The sequence below is a fragment of the Lemur catta genome, chromosome 18 (genome assembly GCF_020740605.2).
Source record: "Lemur catta isolate mLemCat1 chromosome 18, mLemCat1.pri, whole genome shotgun sequence".
In the NCBI taxonomy this organism is placed as follows: Eukaryota; Metazoa; Chordata; class Mammalia; order Primates; family Lemuridae; genus Lemur; species Lemur catta.
In genome coordinates this window covers 37,781,872-37,807,251 of record NC_059145.1, presented here as the reverse complement: position 1 = coordinate 37,807,251, position 25,380 = coordinate 37,781,872, and the positions used below count along the sequence as shown (strand labels likewise).

Sequence of the window (25,380 nt, the reverse complement as noted above, 5' to 3'; positions counted from 1 at the left end):
TGCAACCACTATTTGTACAGCTAATTTTTTAAAGCTATTTATTTTTTAAATTGTGATAAAATACTCATAACATAAGATTTACCATCTTAACCATTTTCTGAGTGTATGGTTCAGTGGCATTAAGTACATTCACATTGTTGTGCAACCATCACCAGAACTACATCCACCTCCAGAACGCTCCTCATGGCAAAATTGAAGCTCTGTGACCGTTAACAATAACTCCCCCTTCTCCTCTCCCCCAACCCCTGTCACCACCATTGTACTCTCTGTGAATTTCTCTCTCTATTCTAGGTACCTCATGTAAGTGCAATCATACAGTATTTGTCCTTTTGTGAATAGCTTGTTTCAGTTAGATAATGTCTTCAAGGTTCATCCATGTTGTAGCATTTGTCAGAATTTTCTTCCCTTTAAGGCTGAATAATGTTCATGTGCTTATTGGCCACTTGTATATCTTCTTTGGAGAAATGTCTATTCAAATCCTTCACCCATTTTTTAATCAGGTTGTTTGTTTTGTTGTTGAGTTGTAGGAATTCTTTATATATTCTGAAGATTAACCACTTATCAGTTATATGATTTGTAAATATTTTTCCCATCCCTGGACAGCCTTTTCACTATGTTGATTGTGTCCTTTGATGCATAGGAGGTTTTAATTCTGATTTAGTCCACTTTATCTATATTTTTGTTTCCTGTGCTTTTGGTGTCATATCCAAGAAATCATTGCCAAATCCAATGTCATGAAACTTTTCTCCTATGTTTTCTTCCAAGAGTTTTACAGTTTTAACTATTACAGTTAGATCTTTGATTCATTTGAAGTTAATTTTTGTATATTGTGTAAGATAAGTATCCAACTTCCTTCTTTTTGAATGTGCATATCCAGTTTTCCCAGTACCATTTATTGAAGATTGTCTTTTCCCCACTGAATGATCTCAGCACTTTTGTCAAAAATCATTTGACTATTTGTGAGGCTTTATTTCTGGGCTATTTTATTTAATTATTGAATATGTCTGTCATTATGCTAATACAGTATTACTTGAATTGCTGTAGCTTTGTACTAAGTTTTGAAATCAGGAAGTATGAGACCTTCAACTTGGTCCTTCTTTTCCAAGATGGTATTGACTATCCCAGATCCCTTAATATTCCATATGAATCTTAGCATGGATTTTTCTATTTATGCATAAAATACTGTTGGAATTTTGATAGGGATTATATTGAATCTGTAGGTCACTTTGGGTAGTATTAACATCTTAAGTCTTCTAATCCATGAACATAAGGTATCTTTCCATTGATTGGTGTATTCTTTCTTTCAGCAACATTGTATACAAGTCTTTTGCTTCATTATTTAAGCTTATTACTAAGTATTTTATTCTTTTTGATGCTATTGTAAATGTAATTGTTTTCTTTTCTCATTTCTTTTTATTTTAATAGATTTAGGAGGTACAAGTTGAATTCCATTACATGTATATATTGTGTAGTGGTAGAGTCTATACTTTTGGTATACCCATCTCCCAAGCAGGGTACATTGTATCCCATAGGTAATTTTTCATCCCTCACGCTCTCCCACCCTCCCCCCTTGTAAGTCTCCAATGTCCATTATACTGCTCTGTGTGCCAATGTGTAGCCATAGTTTAGCTCCTACTTATAAGTGAGAACATGCAACATTTATTTTTCTGTTCCTAAGTTACTTCACTTAGGATAATGGCCTCCAGTTCCATCCAAGTTGCTGCAAAAGCAATTATTTCATTCTTTCTTATCACTGAATAGTACTCCATGGTGTTTGTGTGTGTGTGTGTTTTATTTTTCCAGTCATCAGTTGATGTGCTCTTAAGTTGGTTCCATATCTTTGCAATTGTGAATTGTGCTGTGATGAACGTATGAGTGCAGGTATCTTTTTGATATAATGATATCTTTTCTTCTGGGTAGATACCCAGTAGTGGGATTACAGGATCTACTTTCAGTTCTTTGAGAAATCTCCATATTGATCTTCATAGAGGTTGTACTAATTTACATTTCCACTAACAGTGTATAAGTGTTGTGTTGTCCCACATCGATGGCAACATCTATTGTTTTTTGACTTTTTAATAATGGTCATTCTAATTGGAATAAGTTGGTATCTCATTGTGGTTTTAATTTGCATGACACTGGTGATTAGTGATTTTGAACATTTTTTCATATGTTTCTTGGCCATTTGTATATCTGCTTTTGAAAAATTCCTGTTCATGTCATTTGTACACTTTTGTTTGCTTTTTTCTTGCTCGGTTGTTTGAGTTCCTTGTAGATTCTGGATATTGGTCCTTTGCCAGACATATAGTTTGCAAGTATTTCTTACATTCTATAGATTGTCTATTAACTCTTTTGATTATTTCTTTGGCTGTGCAGAAGCCTTTTAGTTTAATTAAGCCCCATTTGTCTATTTTTATTTTTATTGCATTTGCTCTTGGAGTCTTGGTCATAAATTCATTGCCTAGGCCGATGTCCAGAAGAGTTTTTTCTAGGTTTTCTTCAAGGATTTTTATTGTTTCAGGTCTTACGTTTAAATCTTTAATCCATCTTGAGTTAATTTTTTTATACAGTGAGAGACAGGGATGCAGTTTTATTCTTCTGCATGTTGCTATCCGATTTTCCCAGCACTGTTTATTGAATAGTGTGTCCTTGACCCAATGTGTGTTTTTGTCTGCTTTGTTGAAGATCAGTTGGTTGTAGGGATATGGTTTTATGTCTGGGTTCTCTATTCTGTTCTCTTGATCCATGTGTCTACTTTTATGCAAGTACCACACTGTTTTGGTTACTATAGCCTTGTAGTATAATTTGAAGTCAGGTAATGGGATACCTCCAGTTTTGTTCTTTTTACTTAGGATTATTTTGGCTATTCAGGCTCCTTTTTGGGTCTATATGAATTTTAGAATTATTTTTTCTAATTCTGTGAATAATGATGTTGGTATTTTGATAGGTATTGCATTGAACCTGTAGATTGCTTCAGGCAGTGTGGTTGTTTTAACGACATTGTTTCTTCCAATCCATGAGCATGAGATGTTTTTCCATTTATTTATGTCATCTATGATTTCTTTCATCAGTATTTTGTAGTTTTCCTTGTGGAGATCTTTCACCTCTTTGCTTAATTTCTTCTGATATATATAACAATTTATGTGTGTGTGTGTGTGTGTGTGTGTGTGTGTGTGTGTGTGTGTGTGTATGCAGCTCTTGTAAATGGGACTGAGTTCTTGATTGGGGTCTCATCTTGGTCATTGTTGGTATATAGAAATGCTATTGATTTTTGTACGTGAATCTTATAACCTGAGACTTTGCTGAATTCATTTATCAAATCTAGGAGTCTTGAAGGACTCCTTAGGTTTTTTTTAGGTGTAAGATCATGTCATCAGCAAACAAAGGTAATTTGACATCCTCTTTTCTAGTTTGGATGCCCTTCATTTCCTTCTCTTGCCTGATTGCTCTGGCTAGGTCTTAGAGTACCATGTTGAATAGAAGTGGTGAAAGTGGGCAACCTTGTCTTGGTCCAGTTCTCAGGGGGGATGATTTCAACTTTTCCCCATTCATTATGATGTTGGCTGTGGGTTTGTCATATATGCTTGTATTATTTTGAGGTATGTTCCTTCTATGCTGAGTTTTTTTGAGGGTTTTTAATCACAAAGCGATGCTGGATTTTATTGAATGCTTTTCCTGCATCTATTAACATGATCATATGGTTTTTGTTATTAATTCTGTTTATGTGGTAAATAAAATTTATTGACTTGCACATATTGACCCATTCTTACATCCCTGGGATGAAACCCACTCAATTGTGGTGAGTTATCCTTTTGATGTGCTATTGGATTTGATTTGCTAGTATTTTGTTGATGATTTTTGCATCTTTGTACAACAGAGATATTGGTCTATAGTTTTCTTTCTTTGTTGCGTCCTTTCCTGGCTTTGGTATTAGTGTCATACTAGCTTTGTAGAATTAGTTAGGGAGGATTCCCTCCTTCTCAGTCTCTTAGAACGGTTTAGGTAAGATTGGCACCAGCTCTTTTTTGTATGACTAATAGGATTCAGCTGTGAATCCACCTGGTCCTGGACTTTTATTTGTTGGGAGATTTTTCATTATTTATTTAACCTTGCTCCTTGTTATTGGTCTATTCAGGAGTTCTACTTCTTCATGGTTCTATCTCAGGAGGTTGTGTTTTCAGGAATTCATCCATTTCCTCTAGATTTTCTAATTTGTATGGGTATAAGAGTGTTCATAATGGCCTCTGGTGATCTTTTGTATGTCTAGTATCAGCTATAATATCTCCTTTTTCATTTCTGATTGTGTTCATTTAGATCCTCCCTCTTTGTTTTCTTGATTAGTCTAGCCAGTGCTTTACCAATTTTCTTTATCTTTTCAAAGAACCAACTCTTTTATTGATCCCTTTTTTTTTGGTTTTGAGTTTTGTTTTTTGTTTTTTGATCTCTTTCATGTTTTCGTTTAGTTCTGCTCTGCTCTTTGTTATTTCTTTTCTTCGGCTAATTCTGGGTTTGGTTTGTTCTTGTTTTTCTGGTTCCTTGAAGTGCAATGTTAGGATATTAATCTAACTGTTTTTAGTTATCTTTCTGTTTTTTTAATTTATTTTTATTTCAGCATATTATGAGGGTACAGATGTTTAGGTTACATATATTGCCTTTGCCCCACCCGAGTTAGAGCTTCAAGCATGTCCATCCCCCAGACGGTGTGCACTGCACCCATTAGGTGTGTATATACCCATCCCCTTCTCCCCACTCCCATCTGCCGGACAACTGATGAATGTTATTACTATATGTGCACTTAAGTGTTGATCAGTTAATACCAATTTGATGGTGAGTACACGTGGTGCTTGCTTTTCCATTCTTGGGATATTTCACTTAGTAGAATGAGCTCCAGCTATATCCAGGATAATACAAGAGGTGCTAGATCACCATTGTTTTTGTGGCTGAGTAGAACTCCATGGTATACATATACCACATTTTATTAATCCACTCATGTATTGATGGGCACTTCGGTTGTTTCCACTCCTTTGCAATTGTGAACTGTGCTGCTATAAACATTCGAGTGCAGATGTCTTTTTTATAGAATGTCTTTTATTCTTTTGGGTAGGTGCCCAGTAATGGGATTGCTGGGTCAAATTGGCCGTTCTACTTGTAGCTCTGTCTGCTTTTTTGATATAGACATTTAATGCCATAGACTTTTCTCTTACCACTGCTTTTACTGTATCCCAGAGGTTTTGGTATGTTGTATTTTCATTTTCATTTTTTTCAAAAAAATTTTAATTTCCTTCTTTATTTCTTCATTGACCCCATCATCATTCAGGAGCATATTGTTTAATTTCCACATTTGTATAGTTTCTGAAGTACCTCTTCATTTTGATTTCTGCCTTTATTCCACTGTGGTCTGAGAAGATACTTGATATATGATTTCAATTTTTTAAACTTTGTTACAACTTATTTTGTGGCCTATAACATGGTCTATCTTGGAGAATGTTCCATGTACTGGTGGAAAGAATGTATATTCTGTAGTTGTTGGATGGAATGTTTTATAAATATCTGTTAAGTCCATTTGGTTTAAAGTCCAATTTAAATCCAATGTTTCTTTGTTGATTTTTTGTCTTGATGATCTGTCTAGTGCTGTGAATGGGGTATTGAAGTCTCCTACTATTATTATGTTGCTGTATATCTCTTTAGCTCTAGTAATATTGTTTGGTGAATCTGGGTGCTTTGATGTTGGGTACATATATATTTAGCATCGTTATATCCTTTTGCTGAATTGGTCCCCTTATCATTATATTATGACCTTCTTTGCTTTTTTGCTGTTTTTGATTTAAAGTCTGTTTTATCTGATATAAGCATAGCTATTCTTGCTCACTTTTGGTTTCCATTTGTGTGGAATACCTTTTTCTACCCCTTTACTTTCAGTCTATGTGTCTTTATGGGTAAGGTGAGTTTCTTGTAAGTGGCATATAATTGGATTATGTTTTTAAATCCATTTTGCCACTCTGTGTCTTTTAAGTGCAGAATTTAGTCCATTTACATTCAAAGTTAATATTGATATGTGAAGCTTTGTTCTTGTCATATTGTTAGTTGATTTCTAGTTGTTTTATAAATTCTTTGTTTTTCTCTTTTTGTCTTTGTGGTTTGCTTAACTTCTGTCATATTGCCATTTAATTCATTTCTCTTCCTACTTTGTATTGTTGTTTTATAAAACCTGTGAGTTTTACTTTTTGTGTGTGTTTTCATGATGATGTATACTGTCCTTTTGTTTCCATGTTTAAAATACCTTTGATCATTTCCCATAGGACCAGTCTAGTGATGACAAATTCTCTCAGCATTTGCTTGTCTAGGAAAGACTTTATTTCTCCTTCATTTATAAAGCTTATTCTGGTAGAATATAAAATTCTTGGCTGACAGTTTTTTTTTTCTTTTAGCACTTTAAAATGCCATCCCATTCTCTTCTAGCCTGTAATATTTCTGCTGAGTATAATTGTTTTGTTAATTTCCTTTCCATATTGTTCATATTTAGTGTATAGATATGCAACTGATTTTTTTGTTTTGTTGATTTTGTGTTCTACAACTTTGCTGAATTTATTTATTAGTTCTAACGGTTTTTTGTGGAATCTTTAGTGTTTTCTACATATATGATTATGTCATCTGAATACATAATTTTACTTTTTCATTTCCAACTTGAATGCTCTTTATTTATTTTTCTTGACTAATTACTCTGGCTACAACTTCCTGTACTGTGTTGTATAAAAGTGGCAAAAGGAAGCATTCTTATCTTGTTTCTAATCTTAGAGGAAAAGCTTTGCCAGGCCTGGTGGCTCATGCCTGTAATCCTAGCACTCTGAGATGCCAAGGTGGGAGGATCGCTTGAGCTCAAGCATTTGAGACCAGCCTGAGCAAGAGCGAGACCCCGCTTCTACTAAAAATAGAAAAATTAGCCAGGCGTGGTGGCACGCACCTGTAGTCCCAGCTACTTGGGCAGCTGAGTCAGGAGAATCACTTGAGCCCAGGAACTTGAGGATGCTGTGAGCTAGGCTGATGCCATAGCACTCTAGCCTAGCTGTGGGCTTTCAGCTGACATTTTAAGCTGTAGTTTATTACACATTTGCCATACTTTTGTTTCTAAGAAATGATGGTAAAGCTCCTAAAAATGTTTTGCTTTTACCACAAGAAACATGTGAATAGCTAAAATAGCACCCACAGATAAATGTCAAAGAAAATAAAAGTCCATAAAAGAGATACTATAACTAGTAGGCAAATATGAGAAAAACAGGTTTTCTAAGACTATTAAAGCAGTAAGAAACCACCATTTTCTTCTATGGAATTAGCACAATTATTGAAAACATAAATAAAACTCAATGGTGGCAAGGCTGTGGAGTCACTAGAACTTTGATACTCTGATGTCACTCTGGAGAGCAGACTGTGCTGTGTGCTTTATATATGTCATCCTATTAGTAGTCACAATAATTTTGAGACATACTATTATCTCCTCCACATTTTAATGAAGCGAATGAGGAACAAAAGGATTAAATAACTTGCTGGAGGATACACAGCCAGATTTTCTATTTGACTAATTCAGGGCTACAAATATTTTAGACTACATTGCTTTTGGATTAAAGTGGAATTTTTGGAACTGTTCTGTTTTTCAGGGAGCTCATCCGCTGTTTGAAGTGGTATATGGACTGCTCAGCAGAACTAATTCGGCAGGACCACATTCAAGAAGCCATGCGGGTAATGTACTGAGCTGTCTGTACATAAAGGGTCCACTAATGTAATTGTTTGTGAGTAATCTCAGTGGTATAGTATGCAGGAGAAGTGTAGATATACAAGTACACTGGCCTGCTTTCAGAAATTACTGCCTTTATCCACAAAATTCCTCCTTCCTCACCTTGATTTTGCCCCAGGAAACCTTTATGCCTGATAATTTTATCTTAAAGCAGGAGGTAGGGATGATGTGCACATGGCTCCTAGCCATCCTTCCCTGCCTGATTTTTACCAATAATGTCAGTCCTTCCTTCCGCTGGCTAAAGTGTTGTAACACCTTCTGAGCCAATGTTGATGGCAACATTAATTAGAATTAAGATCTTCCAATACTATTCCCTTCTTTGGTAGTTACTAGGCATTGTTTTTTGGAATTGGTTTAAGTAGAAAGAGCTGAATGGACATGTTAAAAAGAAGATAATCTTAAAACCTCGGCCTTAAGATGAACCTGGAGTCTTCCATGGTCATGACCATTGTCAGCACCCCTGCTTGCACAGGTTCCCTGACAAAGAAGCCCTTTGCATTGCTGGATAGCTCCAATTGAAAGGGGATTGTCCTCACTGTGAGTTAAGTCCACTGTCTGGTAACTTGTTTTCATGACTACTGCTTCTGCTCTAAAGAAAAGCAGAGTAGTTTTTCTTTATTCCTCTCTCTCTCTCTTTTTTTTTTTTTTTTTTGAGACAGAGTCTCACTCTGTTGCCCAGGCTAGAGTGCCGAGGCATCAGCCTAGCTCACAGCAACCTCAAACTCCTGGGCTCAAGCAATCCTACTGCCTAAGCCTCCTGAGTAGCTGGGACTACAGGCATGTGCCACCATGCCTGGCTAATTTTTTATATATATAAATTTTCAGTTGTCCAGCTAATTTCTTTCTATTTTTTTAGTAGAGATGGAGTCTCGCTCTTGCTCAGGCTGGTTTCAAACTCTTGAGCTCAAATGATCTGCCAGTCTCGGCCTCCCAGAGTGCTAGGATTACAGGCATGAGCCACTGTGCTGCCTACTTCTCTCTTTTAATATCACATCATCTGCACTAAGTACTGGGCCTGTGTTTTTGTTCTTCTTGTCCACATGGTAACAGGTGTAACATTGTTTTCTCAAGCATTATCAGATTGAAGGGGCAAAATCAAATTATAGATCTGCATTTATCCTGTCTCTGCACATTCTGTAAAAATATGAGGCCACAAGTCTCATTTCTCTCTTCCTTCATACATATGTCCACTGAACAGTCACCATCTGTCCTGGATGCTAAGATATAAAAATGATTAAGACCAGCCCATCTTCTTGAAGAACACATCCCCAGTGTCCTAAGGTGAGACAGGCACAAACACAAGAGTAGAGCAGGCTGCTGAGTGTGATATGAGGGCCTGGATTTTGTTCTTCTCAGAACTCCAGCACCTGTCAAATTCCTAGCATAATATTTGAGGGGATAAAAGTTGGGTTAAATGCAAAAGATTCTATGTGAGGCCCAAAATTAAATGCTTGAAGATACTGGAGAAGGCATCACAGAAGCTGTTTTCTCCTAAGAATCATTCATTTTGTCAATATTGCTTGATACCTGCCATGCATCAGACACTATACTAGCCACTCGAGATTTAGCAGTGGCCCAAGCAGAAAAGGCTAGGCCCTCATAGTACTGCCATTCAAGTGAAGGAAGACAGACGATAAACATATAAAACAGATAAATATACAAAAGTCAGGAAAAAATTCTTGATGAGTACTATAAAGGACATAAACAAGATCATGGAATAGACTGGGGAGGAGTGGTTATTTCAGAACAAGGACTTAGGGAAAGCTTCTCTGAGGAGGTGACTTCTGAGCTGATTTCAGTGTTAAGAGCTAGGGGATGAACATTCCAGACTAAGGAAATAGTATGTTTAAAGGCCTAGGTGAGAAAGAGCTTGAGTTTTCCAGGAACCAAAAGGCAATGGATGTGACTATAGCAGGGGCTTTCAAATGTTAGATTGTATGTTGAAGGTGACAGAAAGGGAGAACTGAGGCTGGTTCCAAGGGGTCTGGCTAGATCCGCTAGGTTTATGGCAGGGCCATTTATGGAGATACAGAATTCTGGAGAAGGTCAGGTTTGGGTGGGGAAAAGGAAGAATTCCATTTGGGGAGCTCTCGAAAGCACTTTCCTGACATGCTTTCATACTCGTTCTTGCTATTTCAAACTTATTTCCAAACTTCTTTTCTAATACATTCAAAACTTTTATCAGGCCATTTTTCCTTCTTCATCAAATTTCAGTTTACAAGTGCCCTTGACCAAACTAGTAAGTCTCCATCCAATCTTGTTTTTATCCTTCTTCACAGAATATATACTCTTGGCCTGACACTTCTCATTCTAATATCATTAGCTGTGGACCAGGAAATTTTTTTTTTTTTTTTTTTTTGAGACAGGGTCTTGGTCTGTCACCCATGCTAGAGTGCAGTAATGTAATCATAGCTCACTGCAGCCTCCAACTCCTGAGCTCAAGCTATCCTCCTGCCTCAGCCTCCTGAGTAGCTGGGACTACAGGCATGCACCACTACACCCAGCTAATTTTTTTACTTTTTGTAGAGATGGGGTCTCGCTGTGTTGCCCAGGCTGGTCTTAAACTTATGACCTCAAGTAATCCTCCTGCCTTGGCCTCCCAAAGTGCTCAGATTACAGATGTGAGCTATCACGCCCAGCCCAGAAAACGGTTTTTTGTTTGTTTGGTTTTTGTTTTATGTTTTTTGAGACAGAGTCTCGCTCTGTCACCCAGGCTGGAGTTCGGTGGCATGATCATAGCTCACAGCAACCTCAAACTCCTGCACTCAAGCAATCCTCTTGCCTCAGCCTCCTGACTAGCTGGGACTACAGGCGTACCACCATACCCGGCTAATTTTTTTTTATTTTTTGTGGAGACGGGATCTCACCGTGCTGCCTAGGCTAGTCTTGAGCTCCTGGCCTGAAGTGGTCCTCTTGCCTCACCCTCCCAAAATGCTGGGATTACAGGCGTGAGCCACCACACCAGGCTAGAAAGTTGTTTATTACTCTTGATTCAATATATCTTGCCACTCATAATCCCATCTCTTCCTTTCACTTTCAGAATCATGACCTTTAAAAAAAAAGTTCTGTTGCTAAAGAATATGAAAATAAAGAGTTCTTCATTTCCTACTTGGTTATATTATTTGTTTTCATGTAAGTGACCTGTAAAGGGTGTCATTGTGGGTTTGAGAATGGCTCTTGGCAAGGCATTCCAAAAAGGACAGCACACTTTTCACTGTGAAGCTGTATCAATTCCTTAGCAGGTAGCCATGAGGAGGAAAAAGAGGGAACAATGGATCTTCTTGGTGATAGAAAGGTTGTAATAACTTTTAAGATCTCTTTTCGTTTCAGGTTTATTAACTTAAGTGGAAAAGGACAGGGCAGCTGCTTTAGCCACAGCAAAGTATTTTATTGTGTCTACACAGAGTTAGCAGCACCCTTAAATCTTGAACAAATTCCACAGGATTCACCTCTCACCTATGACCTCACTCTCTTTTCCTGGTTGAATCTGTCAGAGGTGGGCAGTGTCACCTGATCCTGGCCAAGCAGGTGTTGATCCTAAAAATTGAGGAGTCAAGAAGGGGGAAGTCAGGTGCTGATGGATGACTAGAAAGGGGCTTGTTTTCTATGCCCTCATACAGCTTTGCACAGAGCCTTCTTTTATACCATCTGTGTGCTCCTCTGCTAGGTGTTTTATAATGTGGAACCAAACAAAGGAATGAAAAACCCTCATGCCCAAAAGGTGCAAGTGATTTTACTATCTGATTCTGCCTCTCTGAAACTGGTGGACATTTCAGATCACTCAATACATCTCTTGGGGTAGTTATTTCAAACTGAAAAAACTGGCAATGATGATGATAAAAAGAGTTTCCTTTTTAAAATTAGAGGAGTCTGGGCATGGTGGCTTACACCTGTAATCCCAGCACTTTGGGAAGCTGAGACGGTAACATCACTTGAGGCCAGTAGTTTGAGGCCAGCCTGGGCACATAGCAAGTCTCTTTCTGTACAAAAAATAAAAAAGCTTAGCCAGGAGAAGTCGCATGTGCCTGTAGTCCTAGCTACTTGGGGGCTGAGGCAGGAGGATTACTTGAGCCCAAGAGTTTGAGGCTACAGTGAGCTATGATTACACCATTGTACTCCACCCTGGGGGACAGAGTAAGCTCCTATCTCCAAAAAGATTAAATAAATAAATAATAAAATTAGAGGAGTATGTAGCACATAACTAGATTTTCTCACCTCTCAGGGTATCCTGAGATTGCATTTTTTTAAAAAATATAGCTTATTTTCCTGTCTTTATTTCTAGTGTTCCACATAATTGCTGATCCTTCCTACATCCTTCTTGACTTGGGCATATGACAGTAAAGGGGTCAGCAGGCTCACATTCTATTCTTATGCATGCCACATTTTTGGTGACTCTTTTCAGGTCTTAGCATACTTTTCTTTACTTGTGTATGTGATTTACCTGAGGAAGTCATCCTGATTCTGTAGTCTGTCCCAAGGAAATCTATTCTGTCTTTACCTAAAAGGATTCCAAGATGTCAATGGACATGGACCCGGTCCCTCCTTTGTCCTCAGCTGAGCCCAGCAAGCCATCTTAATCATACTAAACCAAAATACCTAAAGGGGAAAGGTCAGACTTACTACCTAGCATTTGGTTTGGGAAACACAAATTTTCTTCTTTTTTGGATATAAAATACTTACTACTTCATAACCTAATAAATGAAGCTGGCTCAGAGCAGTGTATTTTCTGCTTCATGGGCCTGAAGAGTCTCCACAGTATAGACATACTGTAGCAGTGGCAGAGTCCAGCCTGCAAGTATCCGGATTTAGAAATTAACAGACTGTTCGGGGTTTTGTTTTGTTTTGTTTTTTTCTTGTATTATATTTCTTTTATTTTATTTTTTATTTTTATTTCAGCAATTATGGGGATACAAAAGTTTAGGTTACATATATTGCCCTTCCCGCCCTCCCCCCTCCCCAGAATCAGAGCTTCAAGAGTATCCATCCTCTAAACGGTGCGCCTCGAACTGTTCGGGTTTTTTATAGACCAGAAATTAGAAGGCCACTAGAACAGAGGCTGTAGCGTTTATGGCGATGAGGACATTAATTTCTTCTACAGAATCTCCTGGTGCAAACCCTAGAAGACACATTTTTCTAAACTAGCATTCCCCAGTTCCAAGTGAATTTTGTGTGGGCCACAAAAGATTAAGCTCTGCTATGCCAACCTTTGTGACAGATGAATAGATGGATAGACCATAAAAGGTAGCTTGGGAATTGTTTCCTTTTATATAGTTCAGGTAATTGAATTCTGTTTCTTTTATCCTTGGATGAGTTTCTTTCCATTGTGTCTGCCTTTTCAGTGTCTAGAAAATATGTGGCATGTCTTTGATTAGAAAACATAGTCTTGGGTCTTGAATCTGTTCTCTTAAAAGAGAATTACTATGTTTGTAAACATGGGCCAAGCTGCAGCACTCGTTAGAATCAGATTCTGCTCTCAAACCATTTTATGAAAGCTTCATCTTCTGCATGGTTTATAAACTGTTTATGGCAGATGTCTTGGTTGGAAAGTGGTGGAGAGTGGATGTGTCAGACCTGCCAGCTGCTGTGCAACCTGTGACAAGTTTTTTCCAGACTTCTATGACCCCCTGTGAGAAGAGAGGCACTGTGTCAAACCCCAGCCATATCTCAAAGATGCAGGGGACCCCTTAAAGCAGTGGTCCCCAACCTTTTTGGCACCAGGGACTGGTTTCATGGGAGACAGTTTTTCCACAGACTGGGGTGGTGGGTGGGGATGGTTTTGGGATGATTCAAGCACATTACATTTATTGTGCAGTCAAACCTCTCTGCTAATGATAATCTGTATTTGCAGCTTCTTCCCAGCACTAGCATCACCACCTCAGCGCCACCTCAGATCATCAGGCACTAGAATCTCATAAAGAGCACACAACCTAGATCCCTTACATGCATAGTTTACAGTAGGATTTGTACTCCTATGAGAATCTAATGCCACCACTTACGTGATAGGAGGCAGAGCTTATGCAGTGATGCAGGCGATGGGGAGCAGCTGTAAATACAGATGAAGCTTCACTTGCTCACCCTGTGCTCACCTCCTGCTGTGCAGCCCAGTTCCTGACAGGCCACGGAGCAGTGCCAGTCCACGGCTCGGGGTTGGGGACCATAGCCTTAAAGGACTCTTCCTTGCAGTGAACTCAGGAGTGAGTCTTACATCCTTGCCTTTTGAGCCTTTTATTTTCATACTTGAAAAAAAATAGGCCGGGTGCGGTGGCTCACGCCTGTAATCCTAGCACTCTGGGAGGCCGAGGCAGGTGGATCACTCGAGGTCAGGAGTTTGAGACCAGCCTGAGCAAGAGCGAGACCCCGTCTCTACTAAAAAGAGAAAGAAATTATCTGACCAACTAAAAATATATATAGAAAAAATTAGCCGGGCATGGTGGCACATGCCTGTAGTCCCAGCTACTCGGGAGGCTGAGGCAGTAGGATCGCTTCGGCCCAGGAGTTTGAGGTTGCTGTGAGCTAGGCTGATGCCACGGCACTCACTCTAGCCCAGGCAACAAAGCGAGACTCTGTCTCAAAAAAAAAAAAAAAAGAAAAAAAGAAAGAAGTTTAATTTACTTTTTTTTTTCTGTATCTAATAAAGAAATTTAATAGGCAAGTACAATGTTTTTTCTACAAAGAAAATTCTAGGTCCCAGATGTTTCACCAGTGAATTCTACCAAATACATAATGAGGACATTAGGTCAATCTTATAGAAAATCTCCCATAAATTAGAAAAAAAGAAACATTAGTCTACTAGTTTTATGAGGTCAGCATATCCATTTGCCCAGAGCCTTAAAATAAAGTTAAAGTACAGAGAAAACTCTCTTATAAACGTAAATATAATGAAGTTCTAAGCAAATTACATATGGATAATTCAACACAGAAAAACATAATACTATGTCATTATCACATTGGTCAGAATCTAGGAGTGCATGGTCTAATATCCATAATGCAATGTAACACATCATTTAATAATTAATAGGGAAAATCAAATAATTTCAGTAGATGTAGAAAAATATTTGATATAATTAAATATCAATTCATAACAAAACATTTAGTGAACTAAGATGAGAAGGTAATTTTATTAATATGGTAAGTGGTGTTTATAAAAATTCTATAGCAGCATCACAAATAGTTAATCTATTAAAAGCTTTTCTTTGACATTGAATAAGACAAAGATGCTTATGCCTACCACTTCACATCAACATTTTACTAGACATCCTACTCAGTAAAATAAGAATAACCAAAGAAATAAAATTTAAGAACATTGTACACAAGTTAAAAAAAACTACACATGTTAAAATATATCATGATTAAATATGAAGAAAAATAAAGAATCTACAGTTAAATTACGAAAAGTAATGTGAGTAGCCAAGTTGCTGAATACAAGATCAATATAAAAGCATTGCTTCTATATATCAGTGACAAGCAGTTAGAAAAATTTATGAAGGGTACCACTTATAATAGTATAAAAAGCCACAAAAATCTAGAAATTACTAAAAAAAGGGGGGGATATAACATCTTTGCATTAAAAACTATAACAATTTTGAAAGGAATTTAAGAGCACATGATGAAGAGTTGTAGCATGTTCATTAATTGATAATTTGCTTTGAACTCAGTGGGAAAAATAATAAAATGCAAAGCATACTTTCATTTTAGTTATAGTATCAAATAGCTGTGCCAACTAGAAAAAAGAAAATTAACTCTCCAGATGTTTCCAATGTTAGAGAAGAGTAAAATAATATAGAATGGTATCTAAGTATTTCATATATGCATAATATTTCCAAAGACTATTTAACTCCATCAATATAAATGTATTGAAATGCTCAATTCTATCTGCCTATAATGCCTTCCAGGTCATATTAATGTCTGTTTTTCCTAAAATCCCATAATATTTTTGCTCTTTAGTACAAATTATTGTGCCTTATTGTCTCACTCAATTAGTGATGAAAGCCTTGGATTCTCCAATGAGGCCAGAAAGAATATACTATATTCTGCATTCTGAAATCATACTTGCAACTAGCTCAGTATTATATATTAGGGTTAACCATAAAAAACTGCTGATATCTGAATATTTTTAATCTACAAAATTGGTAGTTTCATTGGGTACCACCTGTTTCATTGGTACTACCTAATAGCTAATAGATAATCAATAAATACTTATTGAATGGATGAATGAATTCAAATATAGAGGAAATATTTATTATGTATATATTCTCAAATTCTTTGTCTAAGGATGAATTTATAAAACAATTAAAAACTGGAAATTTTTCTCAACAAATATTCTGTGTTTCTTTTTCCATTTTGTTTGAAGAATACTTTAGCATGTTGATCAAACCAATTCAAATCGAACATTTTAAAGTGCTTAATTTTCTTTTGATCCTAAATGTTCTTGAATCCAACTGTTTCTATTACAGTCTATGGTTCCTTAATTCCAGAACCTCAGAAAACAGTTGTGAAATCATTTAATAATTCTCTCAATAAAACAGCTGCTGCTTAATGGCAATTTGGATATTTGAGAAAAAGTTTTAAAAATAAAATGCCTGTCTCCATAGTTAGAATTACCCATCACTTGACTTTAGTGTTGAATTTGCTGTTAAGTTCCCTGCTATCTGAGTTCCTGGGCATTTTCAATACCTCTCCATCACTTTTTCTTCCACACTTTCCAGGCTTTGGAGTACCTTTTCAAGTTCATTGTGCAGTCGCGGATCCTGTACTCACGAGCCACATGCGGGATGGAAGAGGAGCAATTCCGATCCAGCATCCAAGAACTTTTCCAGTCCATCCGGTTTGTGCTAAGTCTGGACAGCAGAAACTCAGAAACACTTCTTTTCACTCAGGTCTGTGAGCTGTAGAGAAGCTTTGCTGCTGGATTTCTTGTCTTTCTTATCAGGTGGTTTCTTTGTTCTCTGGTTTCCAGAGTTGAAGGAGCCTTTCCAGGATCCTGTGTGTTGGGTAAGGGGTGATTTATAAGGAAATAACTAAGGTAGCAATGCTTCAGCTGCCAAATACAACACAGCTCAATGGCTTTATGGTGGAGAATAAGCACAAATTTGTTCTTATGAACCCTTTTAGACTGAATTTATTCAGCTACCATACTATTTTGTTTTTTATGAACATATTCATAGGGGATATTCAGAATGTCCAGGAAATTTTATTTCCTAATTAATCACTGTATTAATTAAAATTTAGATTAGTATTGTCCATTCCAGAAGTTAAGAGTGAAACAAATTGAAAAACAGCAGGATAACTAGAAATTTTTGGCTAAGAATTAGGATTAGATTCTACTAGAAATATCAGTGTGGGAAGAAAATTTGCTTCCTTATATTAAAACTGCTTGGCCAGCTAATTTGTTACCTTGTCCACTTTGCCTCACCCTAGAACAAGTCAAGGATTCATTACCCCAGTCACAAGGGGGTTAGTGTTTCTAATAAAAATGAATGTCAGAACTTTTACCTACTGTATTATAGTTCTTTGACCTTTTGAAGCTAATTATGACACCAAAACCTGTTAGTAAGGATCAGACAGTTTCTCTTACGTGCATTCATTGAGTCACTGCCAGGTGTGTTGTTAGTGTACGTTATGTATTGAAACTCTGTTTCTTTTAAGATTAAAATAGTCTACTCTTTTTTGTTTTCCACTTGCCTCTGTGTTGCCCCTAGATGCCAATTGCCTGTAGGCCCCTCAGCCTGTAGGACAGGTAATCACCTGGGAATTAGACTCTGTAAGGGAAAACCTTAAGGTTTCTAGGTGCCTCTGTAAGGAAGACCCCTTCCATTATCTCCCCTCCTAAGTACCCCAAGCAACTCATCTTCCTTCCCCTACCCCTCCCATGGGCCATCTTTTCCTTCCAACAGGAGCCAAGGACTCTCTTTCACTCAGCCAAAAAAGAGAGATGAGGAGATTGGAGGTAGCTGTAATTCAAACCAAAAAAAAAAAGAAATAAGTAAATTGGAAAAAGAGCAGATATATCTTCTAGGAACTTGGCAATACCTTTTACTCAATACCATACTCTTATCGCATCAAGATAAATAGCTTAGACTTAGTCTCAGTTAAGTCCTGTGTCAGGATCAGACCTGTTTTGGTGGCAGACTCTTATTTTAGAGTTTCAGAACCCTCAGCAAATATTTTATTCAGTTAGACTTTATATCTTTGGTTATGATCACTAGATGATGTCAGTGTGCAAGTGGCCTTCTGTCATGGTGCATAAATATAGGAAATTTCACCATTTAAGAGAGCAAATCATTACTATTTGTTATTGATTATGAAGCACATACTTCCGTCCCTTTGCCTTTTGTTTCTAACCTACTTATAATATGTTTTATTCTGGTTATAATTACTACAAAACAATCTCCTTGATATTCCAGGATTTTGGAATTCTGCAGATAGAATTCACGTAAGTTCTACACTTGGATCTGGCCTGAACATAAACCACAGTACAGGCCTGTTTCCCAAGACATAAATTTTCACTCTCTCTCAGCCAGTGTCTACTGCCTGATGAAGCAGTCAAGAAAAACAGGCTTTCTTCCCCCACCTTCCACTTGGGAAGAGTGAGGTCTCACCTTTTTGTCTCAAGGTGGCACTCCAGTTCCCTTTGTAAGTCTTGCATTAATGGTATAAAGGGACTGAGAACTGAAAAAAGCCTCCTTAATGCTGCTTCCATTTAGACAAGAGAAGAGAATGAGAACCAGCATATATTTAAAGGCCTATTTCTGTCCAGGCACTCTACTGGAAACTTTTTGCCTCTAAATTTTTTCCTCATACCAATATCAGGAGATAAGTAATAGCATCATCCCCATTTTATAGATGAAAAAATTAGGTTTAGGCAGTAACTCACTAAAGGTTATGTGGCAGGTAAATGGTAAAGCTTAGATTTGAACTCAAGTCTGTCTAATTCCAAAACCCATTCTCTTTCTCCTATGGTACTTTGCCTCCCAAAGGCTCTGGAACTGTTATATTATCAAATTGTCCTCAAGAGGTCACCTCATGGGTCTACCAGAGCTCAGATCCTAGAAGAGAAGCCTACACACACACACACACACACACACACACACACACACACACACACACACACACACACACACTCACTCACTCACTCACTCACTCACTCACTCACTCCCCTTGCCTGGGCCATCTGGGTCAACGAACTTGAACATCATCAGTAATTCTTAAGTAACTCTTGAAGATTACCGACTAAATTACATTCCTCATTCTTTTTGATTTACACTTGAGACTGTCAGGCATCACATGTTAAGGGATTGTCTCCTGGGAAAATGCTGTAGCTCTCAGAGCTGGATTGCTGGCTGCAGGGCTATGAGCAGCTGGTGCTGCTTTAAGGCACTCAGCCCTCCATGCCTTACTTTCTTCCAGAGGTTCTTGGCTCCAGTTTGGAACCAAAATTGAAAAGTCAAGAGTTTGATCATAGAGACAAACAAAAAAATTAAATCTATTTTATGAGCAAAAACAGCTATGGATCTTAAGCCACACTGAGCAAATTTCTTTTTTTTCTTTTCTTTTTGAAACAGGGTCTCACTTTGTCACCCAGACTGGAGTGCAGTGGCACTCCTCCTACTCCTGGCTCTGCCTCTTGAGTAGCTGGGACTATAGGCATGGACCACCACACCTGGCTATTTTTTTTTTTTAATTTTTTTGCATTGGCAGGTCTTGCTATGTTGCCCAGATTGTTCTCAAACTCCTGGCCTCAAGTGATCCTCCCACCTTGGCCTCCCAAAGTGCTGGGCTTACAGGCATGAGCCACTGTGCCCAGCCCAAATTTCTCTTTATACCCTATTATCTTGCTGCCAAATGCCTTGGCAAGTTATGAAAGCTTCAAGTGGTCTGGGCCCCAGTAAATTATCTTGTTTTCATTTTCTTTTTGGTTATCCTTGCTCCAGCCCAAGGACTGCTATAGCCATGGGTAGAGTCAAGAGTCAAGAAAGAGCACATCCAGGGCAGGGATGCTGCAATGCCTTCTCAACCTCTCACCACCTTGTATCATTGTGTGAGCAATCTAACTCTGAGCTAACGACAGCTTCACTTGCTTCTTCAGGCTGCACTCCTCAATTCTTTCCCCACCATTTTTGATGAGCTGCTGCAAATGTTCACCGTACAAGAGGTGGCAGAATTTGTGAGAGGGACACTGGGGAGCATGCCAAGCACTGTGCACATCGGGCAGTCGATGGACGTGGTCAAGCTACAATCCATCGCCAGGACAGTGGACAGCCGCTTATTTTCTTTCTCAGGTAAATGAAGTTGAAATGAGAGTCAGACTCATCTTTTATCCCTTCCAGGGGAGATAGCCAAGTGGCAATAAAAGGATATGTTTTATCAACCATCATGCAAGAAAATGCATTCTTAAATTGTGGCATTTTTGGTGAACTATGTTAGAGAATGCAGCCAAGACCTAGGCCTACTGCCTCATTCACAATTTATTCCTAGAGACCCACACCCTGGAGCATGTCAATAGAGTGGTGCCATAGTTTATTCAGGCTGCTATAACAGGATACCATAGGCCAGGTGGCTTATAAACATTTATTTTTCACAGTTCTGGAGGGTGGGAAGGCTAAGATCAAGACAGCAGCAGATTCATTATCTGGTGAGGCCCCACTTCCTGGTTCATAAACAGTTGTCTTCTCTCTGTGTCCTCACATGGCAGAAGGGGCAAGGGAGCTCTCATTTAAAAAGGGCAGTAATCCTATGAGGGCACTAGGCCCTCATGACCTAATCACCTCCCAAAGACTCCACCTCCAAATACCATCACAATTGTGGATTAGGTTTCAACATATGAATTTGGCAAGGGGAACACAAACATTCAATCTATATAGTATGGGGCCTGCAGAGTAACCTCCAGGCCCACAAATCCAGCTAGCTAGCTACCAAGAATAGAGCCTGCCACACCGCCAGCAGGATAGAAGACAGTGGGAAAAGAGAGAGAGCAAAAGAGAAGGGTCCAGTCCAAAGGGATACGGATAAAACAAAGAAATAAAAGAGGCCCTGAAAGGGGGTCTTGAGGACCCTGTGCTTTCTTGTTTTCTTACCACACCAGTCAGATAGATTCCTTTTCCTCTCTTTGTAGGAGCCACTAAGGATTAGATAGGGAAATGGACAGGGAGCCCTCCACACTTCCCAAGGGGTCAGAATGACCTAACTAATGCATTAAGAGCTGAAGCTGCCTTTCAGAAAGAACATCAGGATTCACTCCTGAAACCATATCATACATGATCAAGTTCTGTCTTGCAGGGGCACCAAATATTCAATGGCAAAATGTTAAGATCAGTATGAGCCTGATCCTTTACATAAAATATCACTGTCCTAGAATAAACTTCTGGGGCACAGAAATAAATTTGAAACACTAGCAGAACAATTATTATTATAATTTTTATAATTAGAATTTTCGGTGGTTAATTTTTTTAGGTTTGACTTTTAAAGTATAAAAACAATAGTTTCTCATCCCAGTGCTACACATATTTGCAATACTAAATAGATGTTCCTATTGACTTAGCTCTGCTGGTGTATATATTATTGCTAATGGTAAAGCTGCCACCAAGAAAGTCATCTTTTCTCCACCAGGAACTGTTTATGGTAAACATTTCTCTCTTCTGCAGCTCCTGGATTGAAGATTTTATCAGTGGTTTTGACATGCTGTCTCTGAGGCCATTGCACACACTCAAGTTTTGTGCACTGTTTAAAGAAGATTCTTTTGAAATATATGGAAAGGGAACAGCAGACTGACCTCACTGATATACTTTATTTCTATTTTTACATGTACTTGCTGATTCACACAATCACTTTAGAAAAATTTTTCTTAAACCTTATGTGGCATAAGACCATGTAATTGGATTTTGAGATGACAGTCCAACACCAAAATTTCATTTGCATCTCAGTTTCATTGAATGCCTGAGTCATAGCATCTTCACTGAAACAAGACTTTCGTTACCAGTGGTATCATTTAACCAACACATTCTCAGAGCACACCAGTTTGGTCTCTTCTTCAGCAAGTTCTAGTAACAAACTACTGTTTTGTCTGCAAGCAGATATTGGTTGTTATAAAACCTACTATGTTGCTATTTTGGTCTTCAAAATGCAGTGTCAACTTTTCTTTTATCCAAGAAGCCTTTTAAATATGTATTAGCTGTTATTCCATTCTATTTGAACGTATTCTAAGTATTTGACAAGGCAATGCCAAAATCTCTCATATGTCATGTAACTTGTCTTTGGTTGAAAAAGATTTTCTTTTTGAATTTCATGTGAAGCACTTAACTATGGTCAAATATGAACGGTAAATCCAAAATGCCGTGGCTTGTTTGTGTTACTGATAATCTGACTAAATTATGCTGGCCAGATATAATGAGACCTGCAGGGTCAGATAATCACTGACCATATAGGAGTCCAGGGCTCCAGAAACATATTCATACTTACATTTCACTTTGATGTCTAACCATCCTGTAAAGTAAATGTAGATGAGGTCATTAGCACCCCATTTACAGATGAGGAAAATCAAGCCCGTGGGAGTCAGCCTGCTTGAATTAGGATTCAGCCTTCCTAAATTCAGAGTTCTAAATATAGTTACCTCCTGATAAAAATGCTATTCTAGTAGCAAAGAAAAACATTTGAAGTGTGCACTAGGATTGATGATAAGCATTGACTAATTCTCAAAGTCTTATGACAAGACAAAGGTCGTGCTTCTATTCATTGCTGCGGACACACTGAGCAGCAGTCTAACAAGGCTGTTGGGGAAAGGGAGCAGGCCTGATAGCTGTGGTAAGGCAAATGCTGACAGCAGCAGTGGGCATGCTGGGCCACCTAGGCAGGGCATAAGGAGGGACAATCTATAATTCATATCAAATCTGCAAATTCAGTCAATGTAGTTCATAATAAGTGTGCCATTTAAATGGAGTTTTCACTGTAAACTGTGCTTTTAATTTGGAGTCTAATCATTAAAGAGATTTCATTTGGAAGCAAATTTCTAACATCCATGCTGCACAAAATGTCATGGATGCTGGGGCTTGAAATGAGAACAAAGGAAAGAAAGATGGAAGAACAATATCTTGGGATAGTTTATAATCTCTAGGCAGTGGACTTTTGGGCCCTTATAAGGGAAGGAGATTACCTCTACCTTAGCTGCAGTCACAACTCCACCTGCTTTGAAACTAGCTAAGTCCCACAGTGCCACTGGCTTCTAGTAATAGCTGGTTCTTCTCTGAAGGGCTTCTTCACCTTGTGTTTTCTCTCCCAGAATCCCGCCGCATCCTGCTTCCTGTGGTTCTCCATCACATTCACCTTCACCTGAGGCAGCAGAAAGAGCTGCTAATTTGCTCAGGGATTCTCAGCAGTATCTTCTCCATCGTCAAGACCAGCTCTCTGGTAGTGGCCCCACACCTGTTCTACCCCACTCAGCTCTGCCCTAGTCTTATGTTATTAATAGTTTAGCCAGAGGCAGACCAACAAAGATGTCTTTGTATACTTCTCAGTCAGAGGTGCTTCCATCAGTGACAGGAAGGTGCCCAAGTGAATGAAGGCCTGTGTGTGCCTTGCAGGCTTCTTACTACAACATATTCTTCCTATTTTAAAAGTTGTTCTACCATAAATCTACCCAGAAATATAGTTATCTGTAGTACCAGAAAGCCCAATCCTGTGCCATGCTTTGTTTCTATCAAAAAGTTTTAATTCTAGATTCCTGGGAGTTTTCTGAGGATACTTAGGCATGAACACAGAGAGGCAGCTTACTCAATCCGACTTTTCTGTCAGCTTCCTGACAGCTTGATTCTACCCATATGGCATTCCTACACCATGCCAGATGAGGTCAGGATATACAAGAGGTAAATGTTGCCCACAATGTTCCTGACAGCTTGATTCTACCCATATGGCATTCCTACACCATGCCAGATGAGGTCAGGATATACAAGAGGTAAATGTTGCCCACAATGTTATGGGCACTAACATACATGTTAGTGCAAGGTGGTAGTGCAAAGTGAGCTCTACCATGGAATGGTAGAATTGTACTTTAGGGGTCAGATTTCAACTGATAATGCTGTCGCCTGTGTTCTTTCCTCTTGTTTTTTCTTTTTAAAAGAGATCTGTGGTAGGAGGGGAGGGATTGAGGTAGGAAGGAGTGAAGGAAAGACATGTATGAGGCATGGGTGAGGGCAGGAATTTATTTTAATGATATTTATTTCATATATTTTTGATAATATAAGAAATATATGTTATAGAAAATTTAGAAACTACAAGAAAGTATAAAGAAATGAAGAACAAAAATAGGTTTATTATTACACCATTTTATTAAAATTTCTAGAGAATAAAATTTCAAGTGCATTTAAAATGAAGGCCAATGTTTTAGATGGTAAGAACATAGCCACATGCAGCAGGAGAGGTAAAAGAAAGAGTATATTTGGTTTGAGAAGGGGACAGGGACCCAGTAGGGTGCTCTGGTGTTCAGTCTTGAAATACCATCTAGTGACAGAGGCCCAACTTGGCAGAGAGTGACTATGATGGTGGTAGTACCCCTATCATTTGCTCTTGGCTCCAGGAAATACTTGGCAGCTCTTCTTCCCACCATGCCTCAGAGAAGACACACCAAGCACATAAGGTCTACTAGTAGCCCAAGGTCGTATCTGAGGAGGGGGAGGGTTGTGGGTAGCGTATTACTAAAGGAAGGAGAAAAATTGAAGCAAAAAAAAAAAAAATGAAAGGAACAGAAGAGGAATGGGAACCAGTAAAAACCTGGAGGAGATGGTTTTGTTGTTTTTGTGGGGCTAGAGAAAGTTGGTTATTAGTTGCTAACAACTGCTCAAAGATAAGTCACAAGTAAGAGTGTTACAATCAGTTCAACAGATGAAAAAGATGACTTTAGCCCCAAGGGCTGCTCAAATTCTTCATGTGGTATGGGGCACAGTATAATTATATTGTAGGGATAGGTAGAGGGAAGATGAAATCTAAGCTCAATGAGAGCAGAGATATTATCTCTCATGTTCACCTATATGTATTCAGGTCCTGAAACAGTGACTGGCACATAGAAGGTGCTTAACAAATGATAGATTGATGGCTGGATGGAGGATGGACATTAGGACCAGTAATAGTACAAAATCTTGGCGATGGGGCATTGGGAATCTCTTTGTGAGATAATTAAAGTCATTCTGCAGAATTTGAGATGAATGTGAGAGGTCTATAAAAGGATAACACAGACTCATCTGAAATACAGAGCCTAGTGGCTGGGAAGCAGCCTTTAGTGAGGAGACATGTTATATGGTTTTTGTGAGGCAGCCAGAGAAAGATGCACTGAGACTAGAGTCCTTCAGGAGGACCAGGGAACACAAGCAAAAGAGCTAAGGAGCTACAAGTGGGACTGAGGCATATCTGGGCAGCAGGCAGGGTTGGCAAAGATTGAGGGCACCCAAGGAGAAAACCCTGAGAGGGATGAGCTACTTCTGTATGCCTTAGTGCTAGTGAAGGTGCTGCTGCCACATACCCTGTGGTGTGAATACTTCACCGGTTTTCAAACTTTATCATTTTGCAAAGTGTTAGCTGGCAGAGTTGTGCTTTCTCCTGACTATTCT

At 38.5% G+C, this 25,380-nt stretch overlaps 1 protein-coding gene across 1 annotated transcript in view; it reads left to right on the top strand.

Annotated features, from left to right (window-relative positions):
* Nucleotides 1–25,380, top strand: part of DOCK3 (dedicator of cytokinesis 3) — a 351,565-nt gene that overhangs the window by 248,662 nt on the left and 77,523 nt on the right. The window contains exons 21-24 of the mRNA XM_045530466.1: nucleotides 7,653–7,734; nucleotides 16,495–16,665; nucleotides 19,875–20,067; nucleotides 23,061–23,188. Coding sequence (XP_045386422.1) covers nucleotides 7,653–7,734; nucleotides 16,495–16,665; nucleotides 19,875–20,067; nucleotides 23,061–23,188 — 574 coding nt within the window. The remainder of the gene's footprint in view (nucleotides 1–7,652; nucleotides 7,735–16,494; nucleotides 16,666–19,874; nucleotides 20,068–23,060; nucleotides 23,189–25,380) is intronic.